Source organism: Molossus molossus, unplaced genomic scaffold, assembly GCF_014108415.1.
Source record: "Molossus molossus isolate mMolMol1 unplaced genomic scaffold, mMolMol1.p scaffold_m16_p_1, whole genome shotgun sequence".
NCBI classification, from domain to species: domain Eukaryota; kingdom Metazoa; phylum Chordata; class Mammalia; order Chiroptera; family Molossidae; genus Molossus; species Molossus molossus.
Window position 1 is genome coordinate 244,030,353 of NW_023425344.1, and position 25,052 is coordinate 244,055,404.

The 25,052-nt window shown below is 51.3% G+C and overlaps 1 protein-coding gene across 1 annotated transcript; it reads right to left on the minus strand.

Annotated features, from left to right (window-relative positions):
• Positions 1 to 11,633: 11,633 nt before the first annotated feature.
• Positions 11,634 to 13,586, minus strand: GSC (goosecoid homeobox). Its single transcript, XM_036241299.1, has 3 exons — positions 13,094 to 13,586; positions 12,381 to 12,640; positions 11,634 to 12,069 (listed from the first exon to the last, which is right to left on the minus strand). The coding sequence occupies exons 1-3, from the start codon at positions 13,446 to 13,448 to the stop codon at positions 11,914 to 11,916; spliced, it is 771 nt and encodes a 256-aa protein (XP_036097192.1). The 5' UTR covers positions 13,449 to 13,586; the 3' UTR covers positions 11,634 to 11,913.
• Positions 13,587 to 25,052: the final 11,466 nt, after the last annotated feature.

Sequence of the window (25,052 nt, forward strand, 5' to 3'; positions counted from 1 at the left end):
CCACATCCTAACCCTGGGAGCATGGGAATGTGGCTGTATTTGGGAAAAGGGTCTCTGCGGATGAGATTGTGGTAAAGATCCCGAGAGGAGGTCATCCTAGATTCGGCCCAATGACAAGGGTCCCTACAGGAGGAAAGCAGGAGGACTCTGACATACAGAGACACAGGGGACAGGGCCACGTGAAATGGAAGCAGAGGTTGGGGTGACCAGCCACAAGGCAGGGAACACCTAGAGCCACTGGAAGCTGGAAGTGACAGGTGACCGAACCTCCTCGAAGACCTTCAGAGGGAGCAGGTCCCTGCCAGCCCCTTGACGTTGACATTCTGGCCCCCGGAACTGGGAGAGAATAAATTTCTATTGTTCTAAGTCACTAAGTTTATGGTACCTTGTTACAGAAGCCACAAGAAATGGATATGCCTCCCCACCCCCACTGGTTCAATCCCTAATCTTAAATTAATGAACAAGTACAATCATAAGTAGCAAATAATGTCACAACACAACGTTTCTGATGACAACAGCTCCCATTGCAGGAAGACTTCTCCTCATAGGTGCTGGGGTACGTGTGTTACCTCCGCTCTGTCTTTCCAGAGGAAGAACAAAACTCAGAAAGGTTAGGTGACTTGCCCAAGGTCATGAAGCTTACCCCGGGCAGTGCCAGAATGAGAACTGAGTCTGTCCAACTCCAGTGCCAGGGGATACTGAATCAGGCCTCCAGGGAATGGTGACCAAACTCCCTGTAAGCCCCAACCTGCAGCCTGATGACAACCGGAGCTGCGGTAGCAACCCCAGCACAGCCAGGAATGCGGTAGTTCTTTAGGGTTTGTAGCGATCGAATTTTATCTCAGTGAATGTGTATGGGGCTGGGCAGGGTGATCACAATGCCCTTAGGTCCTCTGGTGACCCAAACACCTGGTCACATTGCCTGAGCCCAATCATTCAGCAAAATGCCAAATTCTGTAACATTCCTGGCCCCTCCCAGCAAGGGAGCTACCTACCACAGGGCAGAGGCCACAGGTCTGGGCCAGACCAGTGATCAGGCTGGTGAAAACAGACGCTTCCACCTGTCCCATGAGGTCACCTGGGTGTGGGAGAGTCCAGGAAACGGAGGTCAAGATCTCAGAGCTAAAAGGGACATTGCCAGGGAGAATCCAAAGTCCTCATGCTGAGGGGTCACCAACTTGGGGTCATAGGACCGCCACAGAGCGTGTGCACGCCCATCGAACTGTGTGAGCCTCTCGGCATCCCTGACAGGTACTCAAGGTGGGATTAATGACTCTCCCTAACAGATGGGGAAACTGAGGCCCGGAGGTTGAGCGTGGTGGCTAAGGGTCACCGAGTCCGGAAGCGGCCGAGGCCTAATGTCTGATGGCGAATTGCGTTCTCTTGTGGCCCTGTTCCGCCCCACCTCCAAGCTCAGTCCTCACTGGAAACCTAACTTTGCAATATTCCAACGAAAGAGCCGAAGACGGGTGAGTGGGGCTGAAGCCGCCAGGGCCCAGGTTGCAGAACACATCAGAGGCCCCTGACCTCCACCACCGGGTGCCCAGCCTGTATTCCAAGCAAAGCAGCCTGCAGATGGAGAGAAAGCCCTCCTGGCCCTGGGTGTGTGCTCAGAGCAGCTCCCTCCCCACTGCGGAGCTCAGAGGAGGGTTTGGCTCCCGCCCTCCCACAGGAGCACTGCGGGGAGCTCGGAGCTCGAGGAGGCCAGCTATTCTTGGGCTGCGTTATCCAGAAGAAAGGTCAGCTGCTTCCAGCCTGCCCAGCCCCTGCCCTGACCTTCCAACACCAGAGCCTCACGGAGACCCAGCTCAGCACCTCCCCCGCCCCTCACTGTTCTCACTCACAGGCGGAGCCTTGAGGGCCACGCCCCTCCCACATGGTAGGGAAGGGAACATTTGTCCCAAAGGGAGGGGGTGGGACCCAATGACACATTTCGTGCAAAAATCACTCATAGACTGCCAAGGGCTTTACAAACACTCTCTGTCTTCATTATCAAAACTGACCTGTGGCCCACTCCATGAGACAAAACAGCTTAAAAATAAATCCACGCCAGTGAGTTCATACAGCTCCCCCAGGCTTGCCTCTGGCCGGGGTTGTAAATAGCGCTAACCACTCTGTCAAGGGATTATGACAGGGGCGAGATTCCAGCACCGCCGAAATCTGTACAGAGGTGGGGGAGGGTGGCTGCAACAGGTATTTGGAGCAGATCTGAAGCCTTAGAATTTCGCGGTCACTGGCAGACACGAAGTGTGACTTAATTTGGCAGGGGGACATCATGGCAGTTTGGGCCTTCACGAACTCTAGGCATGTCCAAGAATCTTGGTAAACCCTTAGAACCCCCGAGAGATCAGGCCAAAATCTCCAAGGCCTAAGAAAGGCTAGAGTGATCCCAGAAGGCTGCCTGGAGGAAGTGGTATTTGGAGAATGTGGTCACCAGGAAGAGCATGAGTTTGGGTCTCACCTAATGCTGAAACAAACACGCTCTCATCTCCAGGGGTACCCCTGAGACAAAGCCAGATAGAAGTGGAACGTTTCGGGGTTTGGAAGACTTCTACCCTTGCACTCATCCCCTGTGGCTATGTGATCTTGACCTCTCTGAACCTCTTTAAAATGGAAAGAACCACTCCTGCCATGGCCACACCCCGTGGTTTTTGTCGGGCCGGTTTCTGTGAGCTGTACGATGGCACACGCATGCCTCAGCCAGTTCCTGCGAGGAAGGATTGATGCATAAGGCTCGCGAGAAACTTAGAACATGGGCGGGGGGCAGGGGGAGCCTTAATGTGTCAGCTGCCCAAGAACTACAGCATCTGGAAAAATCACTTTGATGAACTTGACTACCAGCCACAAATCACTGTATTTTAAAACCCATTCCAAATTAAAAAAAGAAGAAAATCTCTGCAGAAGGCTTCGAGTGAGATGTTTTTCTCTCCTTCCGTAATAGCAGATGGAGAGGACGCCAAGCAGATGCTGTCGAGATTTGGCCCCACGGTCTCCCTTGGCCAGAAAGGCCTGGGGCTGACAGTGGACTCAAATGCTGTGTTAAGCAGGACCCTCCCGGGCCCTCTCCATGGCTATCTTCTGGTATGGGGGCGCTGCTCTAGGTTGGTTTTAAAATAGTGCACTGAACTCTACTCAGTGCCAAACTCCAGAGTCCCACCAAGTTTCTGCCTTCAATTTTTCAGTGTCTGCCCAGCCAAACCCCATACTGGTGGTTCTTTTTCACACCCTGCCCTCCCACCTCCAAGCCTTTGCTCAAGCTGTTCCCTCTTCCCGCTCCCCCCGCCCATCACCAGGTGCCTCTAACCACGTGGCTCCAATGATCCACCACCAAAAGCTTAGGACCCCTCCTCCGCCCAACGACGGCATGCCATGGGGTCCCCTACCCCGCACCTCAGCACTGGCCATTCCGTCCTGGGTCAGCCTAACCCATGTGCCGGAGGACAGACACTGCTCTGGTCACGTTCGTGAGCCAACTCAGCACGGGGCCTGGCGCTCAGTGGGTACTTGGCCAGTGTTGGATGAACAGAGGGAGCTAACTGGTACCCAGAAATGCTGGGGATCCCAGCCAGCAGCCTCCTCTTGGGTCTGATTAAGGGGGCCTTCTTGCTGGCCAAAGGCTAACCCACCTATGACTACCACCTCCTCCAAGAAGCCTTCTGGGTATAGTTGTCTTTCCTCTTTGTCTCCTACTCAATGTCACATAGCCGAGCACTTTCTGACATCCCATTTTCCATTGTTCAGAACTGTTTCTTACACATGCAGACTACTTCACCAAGGGGCAGCTCTCAGGGGGCATATTATATGCATCGGGCCTCCATATCCAGCCTTATGTCTCTCCCCACCCTTACCACAGGGGCCCTGGCACTGCTAAGACCACAGAGAAGGGGAACGAGGCATCAGGCAAATGGGTGTATATCCTGTCTCCATCCCTTATTATCAACAGCTTCCATTTCTGGTTTAAACTCTAAACTTCAGACCAGGGGTCCACAGACGCTTTCTGTGAAAAACCAAATACTGTAGTACATATTTTCAATTTTGCGGGCCCTACATTCTCTATCGCAACAACTCAACTCTGCCATTCTAGGAGAAAAGAAACCACAGACAATATTTAAATAAACGGGCACAGCTGTGTCCCAATAAAACTTTATTGACAAAACAGGCAGTGGCCCAGCCTGCCCACCCCTGCTCTGGGGGATTACTGAAGATGACCTTTAATCCCCTCGCCACACAGACCTCAGACCACATTGTAAAATTATCCCTGGTCATCCCCTCGCATCCTCTCTCTCCTCAGCACACTTGGTGTTCACCTTAGCACTTACAGTCTAACCTTACAGCCTGTCTACTTGGTGACTGTCTCCCTCAGCAGAACATTAAACTCCAGGGCGGCAAAAGCTGGATCCCCAGCACCTAGAACCGCATCGGGCACAGGCCAGGCATCCTTTTAATATTTGTGAACTGAATGGAGGCCATTGTTATGATTACTATCATTGTTGTTGAAAGTCTTTAATAAATATATTATGTGTTTCTGCCCAGCCGGTGTGGCTCAGTGGTTGAGCGTCGACGCATGTGCCAAGAGGTCCCTGGTTCGATTCTCGGGCAGGGCACATGCTCAGGTTGTGGGCCCGATCCCCAGTGAGGGACAGACAGGAGGCGGCCAAACAATGTTCTCTCTCATCGATGTTTCTCTCTCTCTCTCTTTCTCCCTTCCTCTCTAAAATCAATAAAAAAAATTTTTTTTAATATATATTATGTGTTCCTATTTTTAATGTGTTGATATATTTACCTTGACTAATCATTTGGGTTTGCAAAGCCCCACAAAATTGTCATGTGTTGCAGGAAATGATCATCCTCCCATGTTGGAAATGAGTGTGCAGCTCAGAGGTGACACTGCCGGCTGGTGACCGAGCTTCTAACCCAGACCTCCCGGCTGGTCCTTACTAAGAGAAGTGGTCTGGAAGTGTAGACAGAGCACTGGATTTGGAGTCTCAGATTCAACCTTACTGTAATGGACATGTCATTTCACCTTCTGCACAGTGGGGACAATAATGCCGACTTTGCCCTGGCCAGGTGGCTCAGTGGGTTTGAGGGTTGTCCCTATAGGCCAAGGTTGCAGGTTCGATCCCAGGTCAGGGCACATACAAGAGTCAACCAATGAATATGTAAATAAGTGGAACAACGAAACGATTCTCCCTTCCTCTCTCTCTAAAATCAATAAGTAAAATTTTAAAAAATAATGCCAACTTCACAGGGGCACTGACTGGATTAAGTAAACTACAGAAGATGAAGCACTCAGCACCCTGACACAGGGCAGAATCTGGCCTATAGCTATTGTTTTGAAACAAAATGACAGTGCCCACCTCCGCCGTGCCTCATAAACCGTAGAAGGGATTAGGCAAGGACATGTCCAGGAAAGTGATTATGATACTGTCGATCCTCAAATAACATTCAGATTCATTTTTTTAATGACATCCTCCAGGCAGTGCAAAAATTACTTCTCTTTTAAAACACTAAAAAAAAAAAAAAAACTACACACAAACATCTTCCACAAAGACACAAATAAATCATCAAGCCCTCCGATCTTTGCAGAGCTTTAATTGCGGTCAAGAAAAGGGTTAAGTTTCCTCCTGTTCACATTTGTATCCGAGTCCAGGCCACAGAGGCCCAAACCGAAACAAAACCAAGAGGGTCTCATCAAGCCGCGTACGAGGGGTCGGAGTCTGTTTCAGCCCATGCACGTCTGGAGTCTTTTGCAGCAAAGGCAGATGCGAAAGAAAATCAACAACCCTCAAACAGGAGGCACAACTGTGCTGCTGGCGCCCTGCCCCAGGGGAGAGGGGACAACCTCTTGAAAGGTTCTGGGAGTGTGGCAGGAACCATGCATACTGGGGTGACGTTTTGGGTTGGGGCGGACATCAACACACACACACACACACACACACACACACACACACACACACCCCACTTCAGTAGAAAGTGATTCATTTGGTTTCAGATTTAAATATTTATTCCTCAAACACAAAACCACGTTGAACACGCGCATCCCCCATGATGTCCCAGCCATCTGGCCTTCGTAGGATCATCTTCAGATGAAACCACCAGCTGGGATTCCGACTTCACAGAGGCCTGAGCCTCCCTCGCAGAGGGGAACTTGCCAAGTGCTTTGGGCCTCCCTGCTTCTTGGAGCAGGGCAGTTTTCTTTTTCTGGTCCCGGAGTTAGCACTTTGAGGGTTTTCAAAGGAGGATTAACCATACTCCATCTGGAAAGAAGCATCCCTTGGCCTTGCTGGGTGATGTCAATAATTGGTTTGGGATATGATTAAAGCGGGCACCGTCACCATTAGGCTGGCTGGTAGAACACAGCCCAGTGATTTAGACCACGCTGGCCACAGGCTGTCTCTGCAGTGACCCCTTACCTGGCTGGTGTGTCCCCCTCAAAGCTCACCTCCTCAGGAGGGGTGGCCATGTGGGACCCTGCCTCTGTGCCGTGTATGAGCCTGTTTTTGACCTCACCTGTGGCCCACCACCTGTCTCACGGCTGGCTGCTGGACAACTGCGGTCTTTTCTTGGAATTCTTATTTTTAAGATATTTCTGCCCACCCCCCACCCCCCCCGCAAATTTGTAGCAAGTTACTGTGTATTCGTTTAGTGTATGGCAATAGCTGGGAACGGAGCTCAGCTCTCCTCACTTCACCAAGGAGAATGTGTCCCCTTAACCTGCAGGGGTTCCTCCCTGGAGCAGCTTCGCCCACAGCACAGCCAGGCAGAGGCATTGCCTGGGCACGGCGCCACCCAACCAGTAAGTCAGTGAGGAAAGCATATGACGCTTTTAAGCTCGGTCCATGATTTCACTAATTACAGCTTCTATAAACCAGCTCAGGTTAAGGGAAGGGGTATCCAAGCTGGCGGGAACGCAATCCACTCAGCTAACCCTGGCCACTTGCTTTGGTCAGCAGACTCTGGAGGACCCCAAAATTAGGAAAACAGGAGGTATCGGTGGAATGGAGGGAAGGAGGGGGTCTGGGAGAGGAACTCTTACATTCTCTCTTCACTGAGACTTCCCAGGGCCGGACAAATGAGGACTGCTAGAATCCACAAATTAAACCCACTTTAAAATACTGCAACACGCCATAATTCATCCTGTTTCCTCCGTGGGTCATCTGGACTGCAAAGACAATGGCTTCTTATTTTTCCAAGATTTAACACCAAGCCGTGACCATCAGAGGTCTTCCATGTTGTCACACGGCTCGAGGACAGGCCTCTGGGATGCCCGTGTTCCCCTAGCCGTGGTCCCAACTGCCAAAACCCTGCCGGACCCGATTCCTCCAGAACTGGAAAGGCACTCTGCACTGGCTACTCGGTTTTGTTTTCATTTCACTTTTTGAAAAAAAAAACAAAAAAAAAACCTTCAAGGTCATTTCACAAAGCTTGGAAATTAAATCCAAATCCACTCCAAATTCTCTCCTTCTCCGCTCTAAACCTCCTTGTTCTAACCCTCTTAGGGAGAATGCAACCTATTATACCTTATCAGATGCTTCCTTGTCCTTAAATCCATGGCAATCAGTTTCATTTCCTTAGCGTTTGTGTCCTGTGGTCATGCATAAACTCCTAAACCAACAACAATTAAAAACAAGGTGTGTTCCTTAATTCCTGATTCCAATCTACTTACATAGGGCATTACCCAGCCAATTGGAGGGTGTTTTTCAAAGCACACATTAATCAATGTGTCAGACACTCTGCTGGGTTCTTACATTATCTCGAATCCTCTGCCCAAACCCATTTCACAGGTGAGGAAGGAGTCCTTTCCAGGTCACTGGGCCAGCACATGGCCCCACCTGGACGGGGGCTTGGACCAGTGTGCTCTAAAGGCCAGCCACCCAGCTGTCCACTCGCCACATCACCCCATCGCGTTGCCCAGCCCTCCCCAGGCTGGAATTCCACCTTCACAGAGGTGAACGTACGCATTTGCACGACTTCATTTCACTTAAGGGGGCGGCCAGAGTGGGTGTGCAATGAAGAAAAGGAAAGTGAATTTGGGGAACCTACCATCGGGACCTAAAGATCTTTGGGTATAGGGGCCTTGGTGCTTAAACTACTCTACTTGAGTCATTTAAAAACTCATCTAATTCAGAAACTGGGCTCCCTGTCGCCCCTACCTCCCAGCCCAGTCTCTCCCACACTCAAAGGAAAGAGAAATCTGCCCGTTTCGCTCTTACACATCGCCATTAAAACATCCTTCACGCAGGCTTAAAACATTAACTCCAAGTTCCAAAGTTGCTGAAAGGCGACTTGATTAAAGAACTGTCATTGAGATATGCTCTCCACTGGTGTGGTTTGTAAAGCATTGTTTTCCAGCACCCCCACCCCATGAAGAGCCCACTGCTAAAACCAGAAAGAACACACCCTCCACGGAGCACATTCAGAACCAGAGACTCCAGTTCCTCCCTCACACATGGCACTTTTCTTTACTTGGCCCGGGGAACCTGGTGCACCTGGAAGCCGTTACCCTCTACCTTGCCAGCGCTACAAGAGGTGTGTGGGAAGTCTGTTCAGGTCTGGGGGTTCAGGGTCTGCTCTGCCACTTACTACGTGTCAGGGGCAAGGTGTCTCATCTGAGCCTCCACTTCCTATCTGCAGAATGGCCGCCATCCCCACCTCCTGAGGGCCTGAGATGTGTGTGGAAGCAAGTGCTAGACTAATGTTAGGGGTTATAACTGTCGTGACTGTTCGCGTCTGTCTGGCACTTTGCGGCAGATCAGTTCCTGTGTCCCCAGGGACAACTGCATTCACTGGTGCGGGCATGCGCTGTTGGGGAACGCTTATACACAGCTGCGTTGCCACCAAAAAGAACAGTCTGGGTTCTGCGAGACAGCCCGATTCACGGAAATCGCCGGAGCCTCGCCCCTTGCAGATGGCTGTTCTCACTTTGGCCCTTTGTGTTAACTTTGTGCCTCGGTTTGCTCAACTGTGAAATGGGGAGAATACCTTCCAATTCAGGGAAGTTGTACCGAGTGGAAACCGCTCAGGCAGTCACCTGGCTTACGCCTTCCCCACTTAAACACAAATACACACACCACTTTCCAACACCCTGACCCAAATCTCCACAATCACAGGCCCAAAGACAGCTCTCAAAGGCCACGTAGGTGCCTTCTGCTCTGTGATACCATCCGGCCCTCCCTACCTCCAACGGCCAGGCTAAGACAATGGTTTAAGCCCCGTGGCTGACTGGGGAATGCAGATAGATGACTATATAATTAGACAGGCCGTCCTGACATTTCCCTCCTCACTCCAGATATTTACTATGTTTACTTCCTGTGAGCTGGCCCGATACTGAAGCATTTCCAGGGCCTCGGGCATGGACACGTGGACAGGAAAGGAGCTTCTGCTTGCCACCTCGAGCTTGCCTGGGCCACCCTGGGAGTCCTCCGGTGTTCCTCGGGGAAGTGTCTGAGAACCTACTCTTCCCCCAGTCTCCTTCTCCCTGTCACTTGCCATGTACCCCTCTCCAGAGTGGACAAATGCATACTTTGTAAAATAAAAAGACCCCTAAGGGCAAGTTATGGACAAAGAGAAACAAAAGAGTTTATAGAGTTCTGAAGCTATCCAATCTCTCAGGGTGGAATGATGCTGCCTCTTCTGTCCTAGAATGTTCTAGAATGGAGCACTAAAGGAGGGGAAATCAGGGGTCACCCTGGATACGCCTGCAGTGTCACCCCTCTCCAGTGGACCGGGGGACAGCACCCAGGAGCAGCAGTGAGGGAGCCTTAGTGCGCAGTAGGCACGGTTCTCACCCTGGAATCTGATGTCTAGGAGGACGTATGTGTGCTCATGACCATTGCGACTCATCTGAAGCGAAGGTATCGGCTTCCTTGCGTGTTTCTCACCAGCACTGGTATTAGTGGAAACATTTTCAATTAAGGTATAAGACCTAATTTGGCAAAGATGGCGTCCCCTCTCTATTTCTTATGAGCTCAATGTTGTTAAAGTAATTAACCTTTCTGAACCTTAATTTCCTCATCTGTAAAATGGTGAAAACGTCCCCCATCTCAGAGTTCTTGAAGAGGAAAATGAGATCATGCACACAAATCTTACGGTGCTGGTCTGACACAATATTAATTGTTATATTTCCAAAAATAAGTAGCCATGGTGAAGGACTCCCCTCTGCCAGGCACCACTCTGCACGAGTTTGGGGTTCGTGCCTTTGATGTCCACAACCCTAAGAAGCAGATACTGTGCCCGTTTTACAGTCATGGAAAGCAAGGAGCAGAGGGGTTAAATAATTTGTCCAAGGTCACAAAGGATGGAGTCTGGATATGAACCACGGCCAGCTTGCCCCTTGAGGCAGACCTCCTCCTTTAGTCTAGGAATACTGCTTATTAAAAAGGCATGATTGAGAGTCACTCCATATTTCATAAGTGTTACTTCATCTACTCCAGGAGCACCTTTTAAACGTATAAGAAGCTGTGAAAAAAATACTGCTTCTTGTAAAAAGCTGTTACCTTGCATGGGCTGTGTTCCACAGCCAGTACGCACAGCCTCTCCCTGGAGGGTCCTTACGCCAAATGCCGCCGCAGCCCAGGAGGAAGCAGTCCACCTACTCCAGGCCAGCAGATACATCCGCCAACCTGCGGAGCTCAGTCTTACCTTCCTCGTCTATAAAATGGATTTAATGCAAAATCTATAAAGTTTAACGCACTAAAAGCCATTCCTGCTGGCCCTTGGCTTGCACTCCACCCTACCTCCCCTCCTATGGTCCGGAAAACCATACAAAAGGCATGCTAATTCTTCCTTCCTATCCCAAGCGCTAATCAGGCACCGGAAGCTTCTTCAGGTCTTCGCAGGGCGAGGAGCGGCACACCTGCTCGCCCCAGGCGCCCATTCTCTGTCCCCAGTTCGTGCCGAACACGGACTCCGCAGCAGGTGCGCTCTTACGCCTGGTTGTCGCCCAGATCGCTGGGACTAAACGCTTAGAGAGAAGCACGAAGGGCCCAGCACAGCTGGGGTCTCCACTGCGCCCTGGGGGCACGCGGCTCTAGCCACCAGGCAGGAGGAGCTATGTCAGCAGGTCTGTGCGCGCGGGGACGCTTGCTCTGGAGGGGGGCAGCAGTAGAGTCCATGAAAGACCCAGGAAAGCATAAGGAGAGAGGGCATGCCGACTGCCTAATTTCACCCGAGGACCTTCCACTTTAGGTCTGGGGATTTCGCAGGAGCAGGGCCTGGTGAGCAGCCTGCGTGGCTCAGGATAGGTTCCCAGGTTTTTCCAGCTCCCGGGTGGATTTTGCTTTCCTGCTGCAGCTTCCTGTCTGCAGCAAGGAGGGAAAGAGTCCTCGTTCTCCCCATAGGCCTGGGGGAACAGGAACCTGGAGCTACCCCTCTCGTGGCCAACGCTACACCCTGACCCCCCAAAAGATCCCAGCACACTCCACCCCTTCCTGGAAACCTAGAAACCAAGGGTACTTTTAAACCAGAATTCCCGCCCATGTGACTGATTCATACCCAGAGTTTCTTTTTCTTTTTTTTTTTTTGGACAGGTCAGAGCTGCCCAATTTTTCTTCCGAAACTAGACTAAATAGATTTCTTTTCTGGGCCTCAGATGGTGGTCCTGGACAGGTACGAAATACGGAATGTGGCCCGTCTACATCGCCATCACTTTATTGTATTGTCACCGTTAACTTAACTATAAATACTACGGCAAGAGAGGCGTAGGCAGCCTCCGACTCCCGACTGGACTGCGGGGCTGCACGCCCCCGCGCGGCCCGACCCCCGTGCTGGCCTCCCGGCTCTGTACACTATTTACAGCTCTTCGTTCCTTTTTCTCGACCTCCTCCTGCAAGGCAGCACGTGTGCAAGAAAGTAGCATCGTTCGTCTGTGCAAGTCCTTCGAGTTAGGCAAGTGCCGCGGCCGGCCTGCAGCCGTCAGCTGTCCGAGTCCAAGTCGCTTTTACCTTCCTCTTCCCTCTTCTCCGGGGACGCCTTGGACGAGGGTTTGTTCCACTTCTCGGCGTTTTCCGACTCCTCAGAGGAGGACCGCTTCTGCCGCCTCCATTTGGCCCGGCGGTTTTTAAACCAGACCTGTTGCGCGAGGGAGTTCAAAACAAGCGTTAAAATCGAAGGCGTGCTCCCCCAGTGCCGAGGCACCCCGGGGCTTGGTGTGGCTCGAAACCGGGGCCCAGCGCGCGCCCACACCAACAAAAAGAAAGGAGGCTCTCTCCCTCTTCCGCATTTTCCTTCACTTCCTGGGCCTAAAGCGCCCTCCAGCAGCCTCCGGGCCGCCACCGGCATGTTTTTAAGTGCAGGGAGACCCGGTGGACCGGGCAAACCAGGCTGGGGCCCTATTATCTGGGAAGGGCCTTTTAGCGCACCCAGCAGCGTTCCTCACCTACCTCCACTTTCTCCTCCCGTAGGTGCACCTTCCGGGCCAGCTGCTCTCGTGTCCCCACGTCTGGGTACTTGGTCTCCTGGAAGAGGTTCTCCAGCGCTTCCAGCTGCTCGTCGGTGAAGATGGTGCGGTGCCGCCGCTTCCGCCGGCAGTGCAGCTGGTTGAGGAGCTGCAGCTCTGTGCGCGACAGCGTGCCCACATTCATGTAGGGCAGCATCTGGTGCGGTACCGGGGACACCAGCACCGAGCCGGGGCCCTCGTAGCCTGTGACAGAGTAGAGCGCACGGTCAGCTGCTTTCCTTGTCACGGCGCAAACGCCTGCCGTGTCCACTCCAACTGTAAAATCGTCTACGGGGTGGGGGGTGGGGGTGCTGGGAATAGGAGGTTCATGGAAATCGAGGGTGCAGGGAAATGGGGGAGTGTGCCAGGGCATCCACCCGCACACTGCCAAAGCCAGTTGGGAGATTCTAAAAAGCCTAAGTCTCCCTATGCAGACGCTGAGTTACAGTTTCCCCTAACTCCCGCAAAAAGTTTGCAGCAAGTGTGCAACCAAATCCCTGCGCCCGATCGGCAGGGGGAAAAAGGCGAGGAGGGGTCTAGGTTTGCAAGAGGAGAAACGTTTGTGCAAAGTGAAAAAACCTAGCGCCACCACCGGCCCACGCCTCGGGGGTTGAGGACCGCGGCAGGCAGCGAAGGCCCGAGTGAGCGCGACCCTACCTGGGGGCGTTGGGACACAGGAGCACTGCTGGGCGCCCAGCGGCGGCACGGCCCCGCAGCAGGCCGGGCCCACGGGCGCCGCCTGCACGTGCAGCTGCCCGTAGAAGTAGTTGTTATAGCCCAGGCGGGAGCCACCGACCGCGGCCGGGAGGCCTGCGCCGCCGGGGGCCACGGGGCGCGGGTAGAAGGCGCCATAGTCCGAGGAGGCGGCGCCGCCGGCGCCGTAGAGCGAGTCCCCGTGCAGGGCCGGGAAGACGACCGGAGCCGCGGAGCTGGGAGCTACCGGCAGCACAGAGTCCTTGCAGCGCGGCCGAGCGGCCAGGATGTTGTCGATGCTGAACATGCTGGCGGGCATCCCCGAGCCCCGCGCCGGGACTGGGGGGCGGAGGGGACGCGCGGAGGAAAGAGCCTCAAAGTGGGGGGGTCCACTCTCCTGAGCCGGACCAAACCGAAAGAGAGCGCCGGCGAGCGCGCGGCCCCGCTCCCCTCCCCGCCCCCTGCGTCCGCTCTCCCTCCTCCCGCCCTCCCCTCGCCGCAGCGTTCGCTGAACTCAACCCGCGGGTAGGACGGAGTTTAGCCCAGCTGAACCTCTTGTTGGTTTTATACTGAGTCGACGTCATCCTGGATTTAGTTCCTGGTAATATGCAGATGACAAACAGAACCAGATTTGGCCCTTTCTGTTCCTTTGGGTGGGGGGGGCTTTTGAGTGGGGGGAGGGGTAGAGGTGCCAAGGGGAGGGGGTTAGGGGGCCTGAAAAGAGATTGTGGATTGCGAATTAATGAAATTAACCTAATCTTTTCCATTCAGCTGCCCCGCCGCGGGCTGGCGGAGCTGGGCGGGCGTCCTAATTGCCCTGGTTAATCTCATTAATTCCATTGTGCGGCCGCAGTTAACAACTCCTCCGCCTGACCTCTCCGCCCCCACCCTTTTCCCTCAGATTGGGTCCTATTATTGGGTGCGATTTCCTCTGCAAGCTCAAATTCATTGTGGCCGATTTTACTTTGGGGCAGCTTTTCTTTTTTTTCCTTTCCGAATTTGTTTTGTTTTTACAAAATGTGAGGAGCTGCGTTCACCTCAAGCAGGATTGAAAATTCTGCTCGTCCTCCGGGCCCCAATGCACTCACCGCCTCATTTCACCTCTATTTTATTTTATCTTGAGATTCTCTCCCTAATGAATTGGTTAACCAGCACCCCTAACCCTTTTGTTTTTGCAAAGGCAAAAATTTGTAAAGGCAAAAACGATGGAAGAGGTGAATCGTCCTTCTTAATATATATATAAATATATATATACATATATAATTGTTATTAATTTTTGCAATCACTCTGGGTCTGAAAACTACCATTAACAGTCAGTACCTAGGCCTTACACAGAGGAAACCAAATTCGGCCACTATTTAACATTGGTCATCAAAAGTAGCATTCTGAACCCGGTGTTTCCTGAGAGGGTGTCGGTAGGTTTTGTGGTGTTCTTTTTTTCTTTTAAAAAATTAATTTTGGGGGAAATAGGTGTCTTCTTCCCCAAACTGCTTTTGTTTCAATCCAAAAATGGGCTTTGGGGATTCCCTACTCTCCTCCCCAACAAGTGAGTCGCATTTTCCCCTTTCGACTGACTGGTCGCCTCCCTGACCCGGACAGGCCCCCTAGCCGTGCTTCGCCGGGCAGGCCCAGGCTGGGCTCCCCGGGCCTGGGCGGCCCGGCTCTGCTCGCGGCGGGCGGCCGCGCTGATTTGCGGGATCCTCGGCGCGGCACTGTCCGCGCGCCCGCCAGAGCCTCTGGAGGCGCATCTAGCCCACGATGGCGCGCAGGCGGCCAAGCGCCCTGCGAGAAGGTAGGAGACTGCGCGCGGAACGAAAGGAGACCCCTGAGATCCTGCGGGCCCGGAGCAAGCTGGTTCTTGCAGAGAAGTCCGTTCTCGGCTCTTCACGCAGGCCACTCCGGCCACTGCAGGGGAAGGAGCAGTGCGGACCCAGGCGAGAACGCCGAGGGCCGAGAGGTTGGGGGGGGGGGGCACTTTGGGTTTTCCGAAGGAGGGCCGCCGATAACTCACGCCCATTTTCCCCCGTTTCTCTCTGGTTAACTAACAGGGGTTCCCGCAGGGTTGTGTGAAGTCGCCGCACTCAGTCTAAGTATGTGGGCTGCCCCCTCCTCCGCTCTGGGGCAAAGGGGAAAGGGCACTTGTCAATTGCCGGTCCCGGGTCAGAGCGCAGAACTCCGGCGGCGCGCGGGAGTGGCCGGGAGAAGCTAGGCGGTGGCGCTTCCTCCTCCTAGGCCTCCCAGCATAGACCTCTGTGCCCTCGCGCCCACCCGCTGGTGGCCTGAGAGTCTTCTCGCTTCTTTATTAAGTGCTGAACAAACCAAGAAGTGGTTGTAGGGGGAGATTAGGGCAGGACGGAGATGGATCTCAATTTGGAGAGGCGATGGAATTTTTACAATAAAAACTGCTCCCAGAGGAAGGAGTGCGATCCTCCCCTTCAGAGAGGTCAGGTCTAGGGAAAGAAGTCTAGCGCCTTCCCTCTCCTACCAACCAAGGATAGAGGCATTTTTCTCCCGTTCTTAGAGACTTCAAAATCACGTTTCCGGGCACACACATTCCTCCCCATCGCTGGTAGATAACTAGAGGCTGCACTTCGGCAGGGACTCTGGCCGCTTTTGGGTCCGGGGCTGGGCGCGCGCGTCGGTGGCTAGTGAGTGACTCTTTTAAGATTTTTGCCGAGCCTGCCGGAGGCAGAATCGCCGCGGGAAACCCGGAATGAGTCCCTTGGTTTTTGCCTAGGTGCTCAGACCAGCGAGGCACGAAAACCTCAAAGCAGTTCTAAGAGTGGCTCCGAGTTTTTAAATAAGGCAACCTTCCTTCATGCCCCCTTCCACTTGGTACGTTGCCCGATTTAAGAATCAGATTTAGACTTCGCCCTTTGCTTTCCTGTGTCCTACCGCTGTGCCACCGACTCCCAGGAAAAAAAAAAAAAAAAGAGCACTGTACCGCGAGTCAGAGCGTCAGAGCTCAAGACCTAACGTTGCTACTTTTGCAAATCGTCCCTTCTCTCCAGGCCTCAGGTTTTTTAGTTGATAGAACCAACGCCAACATTCACTGAGTCTCTCAGAACCCTAACATTTAATGAGGCTGCGTGATTGTTACCCGTTTGCCAGGGAGACTGGGGGACGACTTGGCTGCATTTTTTAGTTATTTTCACTGGGACAAAGGAGTGTGCTGCCCCCACCCCTACCCAAGGGTATCAACTGGGTCCAAGAAAAGGAAAAGCGATTTGTAAGTTCTGTCCTCCTGCAGTGGAGACTTTCCGGGAAGAGGTCACAGGGACCCTGAGGCCACCCTACTCCAGTTATTCAACCAGCTCTCCAGGAGCTTGCCCGGTACACGGTGGGGCCTCCCCCTCCAGACTGCCCCTCTATCTGCAGGCGCTCCACTGTGTCCGAGGGAGGCAGGAGCCAGGAACGCAGTCAGGGGCTCGGCCACCTCCTACTTGGACCGAAACCCACAAGTGTCCGCAACGTGCTAAACAAACAATCAGCGGCCTCGCGTCTCCTGGCACAATTGGAATAACAAATGCGACGCACGCAAATTGCCCACCTCGTGTTGCTACGCGATTGTTTGTCAGCCCTGCACGCACCGCTCAGCATGGGAGGACCCGGGGCGGCCGAGGCGGCCGGCGAGCGCTTAGGTCCGAGATGCAGTAAACACGCCGCTGATTTTCCCTATTATCACCCAAACACGATTTCACACAAAGCAATCACCACGCAGAAGTCTATGAAAATGTGTTTGCTGAGGAGTCAGTCGCTCCGGTAATAGCCCTCATTTTTAAGATATTAAAGAATAGATCAGCGGATTCTACATGCATAAGGTACATTTGCGGTTCAGCATCTATCAGGGCGCTTTTGCGCAGCAGTCATCGCTAAATTGATTCATAGAGCATAGATTAAATTGCTTCTCTGATGTAAAACAGAGTGCCCAAATTTGGAGTGGGCGTCTGGGTATCTCCTCCTGCCCCAAGATATTTTCATCACGGAGAAAACTGTCACCCACTATCCTTGCACACACACACACACATTTTCTCTCTCTCTCACCCGTGGCTGTTTTAAAAAAAATGCGTCCGTGGCCCCAACTTCTTATGGTTTCAGGAACTTTCTTTTCTTAATTCTTTCAGCCTCTTGCCCGGTCACAGGGCAGAGTTTATAATTGGATGCGTTTAAGTAGGGTTTTTTTTTTTTTTCCTGCTCTGTGCAAAAAGCTGGCGTGTCCTTTTCAAGGGTACGGAGCCCCCCTTGCTGGTCCAGTTAGCGGGGTCAGTGGAATTAGGGACAGAGCCCGCTGCAGCCTGTGCGCAGCATCCAGACCCTGCACAATTTTCACAGCGCGATTTGACTTTGTATTTGGGCTTTAAAAAAAATTCAGTGCCTCAAACTAGTGCTCAAACCTGCTCAAAGGCCCTGCTGCTCCTTCAGGGACATCTCCGGTAACCCCAGGGAATTTTTCCCTGTGAAGTTAGGTGGGTGGAGGATAGCACTAGGCACAAATGCCACCCTACTAAGGGGCAGCACACACAAGGACTGGGGCTCCCGCATTCAGCTGGAGGTAGAAACGCTTGCTAGCTGAGTTTTGCTGGAAGTTTTTGCAACATTCCAAATAAACGCACCAAGCCCCTGAGGACAAAATAATCAAGGTGTTAGGAAAACTCAACATAACACTGGGGGTAAAGAAGAGGGTGTCGAAAAATGACGTGTTCCCAAAGCATCAGAAAAAAAAAATAGCTCAGGGTTTCCAGGGTTGCAGAAATCCGCTTTTAGCAGAGCTATTGACTCAAGTTTGTTTCCAAAGTGACTGCACCGTTGCTTTTGCAATTCGCAGAATGCAAATGATGATAATTTGTTCTCAGTGGAACTTTCTCTTGAAGTGATTAGCAAAGTCAGTCATTTGAAAATCAGAACGAATGCACAGACAGTTCCCGAAGCCCCTCGCTAATCGATATCAGCTTCTAAAGTTTTCATTCATGTAAACCTCATTAATGAAGATCTTTTATTTAAACGTCAAGGGGATTTGAAATTTAGAGTAAATTACGAAGCTTGTATGTCTAGCCAAGTCATGGGTCAAATGCATTTGTAAAAACTGCTAAAAGAGCATATGGTTTTGAATTTTTCTACAATGACTAGTGTTTAAATAAATTGCTTGTACTGCTTAACTTCATGTGTAATTTTGACAGAAATTGGCCTATAGCCTTTTGATATGTAAACATTTCAGCCTTTTATGCGGTATAAAAAAGACACTTGCTTTTTAGGATCAGCTCAGGCAGTCACCCTGTAATTCACAAAGCTGGCACCTACCATTACATTCTTGCGAGATTTCAACTTTCAAGTGGCAGCCTCGGGGAGAAAAAAGAAAGAAAGAAAGAGGATATTTCAAAAGCAATGTCCATTTGAGATTAAAAGCTGCAAATGAGGTGAGAACGTGCCACTTAACTATCTGAAAGAAATGGATAAACCATAGTTATTAAAGAACATTTTCTGTCATTTTTCTTTAAGCCAGCCCGGCTGAGGGGACACTTAAGCAGGGCTGGGACTGACTGGCATGTCATTAAATGCTTGTCTTAGAGCCCAGCCAATCAGTCCAACATACAAATAGGTGTTAAAAAATCTGAGTATCACTTTAGGATGTTACCAGCGAAATGGCTCGGTGTCACAGAACCCATTGAGATGCAAAAATCACTCAGTCTCCAAAGAGAGTCATCTTAGGCGTGGAATTACTGGACACAAATGGCAGATCTGAGCCGTGCACTAGGGTCCTTCCCGGTGGGAAGCTGTTGCTGGGAGATTTGAAGTCAGTGCAGGGCACAGTTCAGAGGCTGCTCTGGGCTGCCAGGGTTTCTGAAACACATATAAATCTGCATAAACCCATTTGTTGCTAATATATCCGTCTCCCATAAATAAGCATTGGAATGTGGATTGGTCGACAGGTCACCCAGGGGGATACAGAGCAAGCGTCCCTATGGTTGCTAGACTGGGCCACTTGTTGACTTCGTGTGCGTGTGCGCTGGGGCAGGGCGGGACCACCTTGCCCTCTGTTCTCTCCTCCTGCCTGTATTTATCATATATGCCCGCTCTGTCATATACAGACATCGCCCCTTTGTGACGTTTTAGAGGTATTGGGGTGGGGTGGGGTGGAGAAGACGCTCGTGAGGCAATGGAGACCCGTTTCTTTGTACACAGTTGAACTTTCGGAACTAACTTAGATCCTCCTTATAAAAAAACTGAGATCCTCCTTATAAAAACCTAGCTGGGGGGAATGTAATTAAGAGAAAGGACTCTTGGGGAAAGACAGGAGGAGGTGTTTTGTTTACGTTTCTTATGCATTCCAACACATCATGTTATGGCCAGCAAACCAGAAAGGAAAAGACACATTCCATGACTTACAGAAGCCACCAGGCTTTTTGGTTTTTGTTTTTGTTTTTTTCTTTCTAAACCTTCTACATCCCTGTCTAAACTCTCTGTCCATTTTGATATGGATAATGGTAATATTTTTCGTTAACTATAGTTTTAAAGTTCTCAGTAAAACAATGGACTTGCTAATCAAATGGTTCTGAAGCTCTTAGCTGCTTAACTTTCAGAAACTTACCCCCAAAACGTGTTTGTGATCAAAGTTAGCTAAGCAAGATATATATTTTGGGTAAAAGAGGAGCACTTAGAACTTAAAAGATAATTTGGGAGGTCGAAGGTTGTTTTTTGCTTTTTTGTTTGTTTGAAGAAAGAATAAAATAAAACTGAAAATTATAGAAAAAGATAGCCAGCCACGCCTGGGTGGCCATGTTACATGTATAAAATTTTGGGTCAAGAAAGGTTAGTATCAGTGGAGATATGTATAATTTGCAACTTTATTATTTATCTTTTTAAAGAGGATTTGATAAAGTGATCATTTGCTGGTAGGTCATCTTAAGATCTGGATGTGAAATTTATATGAGGTTATATTGTTGATTCTTTTTAGACATCGAAGTGAGGAAACTAACAAACACATTCTCAGGTGTGCCTTGTCCTTCAAAGTGGTCTCTGAAGGAGCCTCCAGTTTGCGTCACCATCACTGTGGGTGGCCATTTTGGACAGTTTTTGGAACTCCTAGAAGGGTACTTACTTGGGTCCATTAATTCCTGTCTGCCTCTTAAAGAAGCAGCCAGACTCCCTTGCCCACTGCTGAGGTGCAGAAACTGCGGCTTTTGAAGCCTGAGGAGCCAGGCAAAGTAATGGGAAACGAGAGGGGGGCACTTTCAGAGGTCACAGGTCATGTCACCTGTTTAGTGCCACCATCTGAATGAGTTGATGCTATGACTCAATTATAGCCTGGCCTTGTGGGGAGCAGAGGAGGCTGAGCCCTACCAGCTTGTCTGGGTAATCCAGGCCAGTTCTCACCATGTCTCTGATGGGAAAAAAAATTCCCAGGAACAACCTAAACTTCAAATTTGTCTGATTTCTGTTGGAGCTTTTGTTATCTTTTCTCAGCCAATAGTACTGCCCTGCACGCGCACACACACACACACACACACGCACACACCTCCTTTCCCAACCTGTTACTCCTTTGTTGTTGTTGTTTTGTGTGTGTGTGTTTTCTTTTTGCAAGCTTGACCATTTCTGGACCAGTCCATTCCAATACCAGCTCCCCGGTCACCTCCTTTCCGAAGCTGGTGTTTATTTTCTTGTTTTTGTATCTCCGCTCAGCCAGGGAGGAAACCTGAATGATGCTTGAACCATGAAGTGGATTCAGTTTCACTTAGCAGTAAAATTCTTTCTGCAGACCAGAAGGTCTTGGGTTTAAAATCACAAGAGTCTATCTCCCAGGCCGTTTGGTTGTTCGTAATTTATGTATTATGGGGGAAAGTAGTCTGTTCATAGTAATGATGGCTTGGGGAATTCAGTATATGAGCCAAACCTAGGACAGTTGAACTGAAAAGAACCCCTTCTTGTCTACATGATCCCTTGCAGGTTTTTTTTTTTTTTTTTTAACAGGTCCCTAAAGAACATTGCATTCTCCTCTCATAAGGTTTGTAGGCACAGTCATTTTCTGCTTTGCCTATTAGGTCAACACAATAAAGTGAAATGGTGACGTCAAGACACATTCATCACCACCACCACCACCACCAACCACCACAGAAAAAAAATTGCAAAAAAAATCCATGCCCCACTAATGACAATACTTTCTCTGAAACTCTAGAATTCTGGAGTTATTTGGATCTTAAAGTATCTCCAGTTGACTTTGAGACGGGAACATAAGTTTTTGATAATGCTGTCCACATTCTGATTTAAGCCTTGGCCACTCTCCCCCCCCCCCCCGCCCCAAACCCTCAGAAAGTAGCTTTCCAAGTTAAACTAGACCAGGGTGATCAAGTGAATGTTTGACTTGAAATAATTTTTAAAATAGCTGTTCGCCGTTGCAGCCGGCCAGGGAAGGGGGCAGCGGCCGAGGGCGGCCTGTGGAAGCCGGCTGCCGGGCGGGCGGGCGGGGCACTGCCAGGAAGATGGATGTGCCGTCCGCGTGGCGAATGCGCGCTGCTCCGTATCCAGGGAAATCCTTTCCCGAGTGCTTCTCGCTCACAAGACCGGGCTCACTGTGAAATCTCGCCTCTCGGGTCTCAGTCGGGGCAGACCTAGTCTCCCAGCCTGGTAACAAATTGCCTTTTTATGGGTTTATGTTCCGAGACCAAACATCTGCAACCTGGGGCACAGAGTGGGCTAAACTAGTGCTGGGGGCCTGCGTGACCATGTCTAAATGAGTGCCAGCTACTAGTTCTAGAAAACTCAACAAGTGGACCAGGTGTCCAGTCCTGAAGCTGTGGTCCAAAGGGGAGAGGGAAAGGGAGGATCATGTCTGTGTGCTCAGCAGAGGGTCACTACACCCCTTGAAAGTGGGGCCTCTTATAGGCGAGGACACCAAGACCAGACAGGAGTCATTATCTGCCCACGGGCTCCCAGCTGAGGCCTGAATTTGAACTCAGCTCTGTTTAGTTCCAAAAGCCACCCTCTTGCTATCGTACTATTTCAACTCTTGTCAAACAAGAGAGATGCCCAGCTGCTCAGTCTGGCAAGCAAGACCTCTTGCCCCCTGGCACCAAGTACCCTTCTCGCCGCCCCTCCTCCTATGGTCCCTCAGGACTCTGGCCACCTGTGGGGTCCTGCTCTGTGCTGCTCGGTCTCGGTGGCCTTGCTGACTCTGCGCTCCCCTCCTCCAGGGCCAAGCCTTGCTGGTTCTGCGTGTCCACACCTGGCTTCCCTGGCCTGCCATGCATACGTGCCCTCTCCCGCTCTGAAGACGCGGAGCTCATTGTTGGGGACTCCCTGTGCTCCAGCAGTTTTCCTGGAGTTAGAGCAGTGTGGCAGCTCCTGTCCCCCACCGCCACCACAGGCCCGGCGCAGTGGCTGTGCTAAATTACTCCTTGTTCAAGGAAAGCATATATTTGCACCCTCGCCCCCCTTCTAGATCTCCCCAGATTCCCAGCCAAAGACCATTAGCAGGAGAGTGTTAATTAAACACAGTGGGTGCTCTCCTGAAATAAGAAGAGAGGAGGAGAGGGGAAGGCAGTCAGTTCCCCAGACGCTGGCTGGGATCATGGTGCTGTAGTGTTGGCTGCAGGTAACACCTGTGTCTCTTCAGCCACACCTGTGTACACAGGCAGGCAGGCCGGCTGCCACCTTTGTACCTGAGGACTGACACATCTCAATGGAGTGTCCCATAGTCGTCTGAGTGGGTCCTGAATGCAGAAAGCATGAAGACTCCCCAGGCCTGCCTGGGTGTGTGCCCACTGGAACCTTCCTCTCCCATCTGTGGAATGGGGGAGCAACCCAGAACCAGAACGCAGGCTTCCTCCTCTCCGCTCAGACACCTGCCACAACTCAACATGAATCGGAGTCCTGGCCGTGTTCAGGGAAGGCGCATCTGGGTTTCTCACTGGTGCAGCCCGAGGGCGGAGAGGTCAGTGTCTAGCTCAAGGCCCCCTGGCAGAGCTATGGACACGACTGGCCTCCCATGAAGCTTTTCTCCTGGCATGGAAGTTGAAGACAGCTACCTGTAGAGACCTAAGCAGTGACATATTGTTGGTGAGCCCTCCTCCACTTTTGGGGGGCCTATTTTAAGACCACGGTTCCCACTCCCTGCCCCTCCTCATTGACAAGCAAGTCAGGGAAGGTCTTTGCTTGGTTTCGCCAAAGTCGGCTGGCCATGGGGGGACTCTGGGCCCCGGCAGTGCCTCTAGTGGGAGAACATGCTGGGCCCTGGCTGGCTGGTTCCAGAGGCTCCAGTGCCCCGGGGCCGCCCAGGAAAGCAACCTGAGCTGCTTCCCCTGCAGGCGGGGTGGTGCCCACAACTCCAGGCTTTGTTGCTAGGCTGACTTCCAGCCCTGGTGCTTATGAGCTGTGTGAGCTGGAACACGCCCTATAAATGCGAAGGCTCAGTCTTCAACTCTGTAAAATGGGCAAGTCAGTAAGGGTGCGAGGTGAGCACTCATCAAGCCGCTGCTGTCTTTTTTGCGGCGCAAAGCCCCTCGCACAATAAGAGACTTTTACCACGAAGGCCCCCGGCTCCCACACCAACAGTTTAAGGACGCTATTCATCAAGGAACACAGAAGCCTAACTAACGGGGCAGCTTAGATAGAGGCCTGGGCTTTGCTGCTGCAAAACAAAAGGCTAAGTCCCATGGGGGGAATTTCCAAGGAAAATGGTGCTTTCCTTAGGAATTACAGTTCTCCACTACTTCATCTGATTGTCTGATGAAAGCCTTTGGGGGAGGGCACTGGGCGGGGACTTGACCCTCAGCTTTCCTGATGAGGAAACCGAGGGCCGGGGACCCAGTGACTTGCTCCAGGGCTCAGAGCTGGATGTGAGGGCGCCACCACTCCGCCCCGGGCCTCCTGGTAGCCGAGGGGCTCCTCTCCACCAGACCCCTCCAGTGCAGCCTGGCCTTTTGCTCTTTCAGAGAAAGGCCACTCCAACTCTGCTTTGGAGGAAACCAAGGTGGCTCTCGCCGTTGTAACCTCCCCACCACCAACCCACCCACCAACCGACCGGCCGACCAATGGGCTCTTAACTCTGCTCACGTGTGTATGATTCAGAGGCTAACCTACTGAAGTTATCAGACCCCCAAGTAAATCAACCCCAGAAATCCCTTCCACTCTTACTATTCACAAGGTTTTGCGGGAGGATATTTATGGCATTGAAACCACCTAAATGCTCACCAGCAGGGTACTCATTAAATAAACCACCGCACACTCGTAATAGGTACCACGCAGCTGCTGAGGACGAGAATCTTTTTTTTTTTTTTTTTAATTTATTTATTTTTTTAAATTAATTTTTGTTACAGATGTTTCTCCTTTTCCCCCCACTGATTCCCCCCTCCCTCTCCCTCCCTGCCCTTTCCCCAGTTTGTTGTCCATGTCCACTGTTCATGCATACATGCATATAAATTCTGTGGTTTATCTCTTCCCCACCACCCCCCTATTTAGGGTTTTGCCAGTCTGTATCCCACTTCCGCGTCTCTGGGACTACCCCCTTCCTCAGACTGTTATGTTCATTATATTCCACAAATAAGTGAGATTATATGAAACTTGTCTTTCTCTGTTTGGCTTGTTTCACTTAGGATGATACTTTCCAGGTCCCTCCATGTAGTCTCAAAGGATAAGAGGTCTTTCTTTCTTACAGCTGCGTAGTACTCCATTGTGTATATGTACCACAGCTTTTTGATTCATTCGTCTACTGATGGACACTTGGGCTGTTTCTAAATCTTAGCTATTGTAAATAGTGCTGCTACAAACATGGGGGTACATGTGTTCTTTCTGGTTGGTGTTTCAGGCTTCTTAGGATATATTCCTAAAAGTGGGATCACTGGGTCAAATGGAAGTTCAATTTTTAGTTTTTTGAGGTAACACCATATTGTTTTCCATAGTGGTTGCACCAGTTGCATTCCCACCAGCAGTG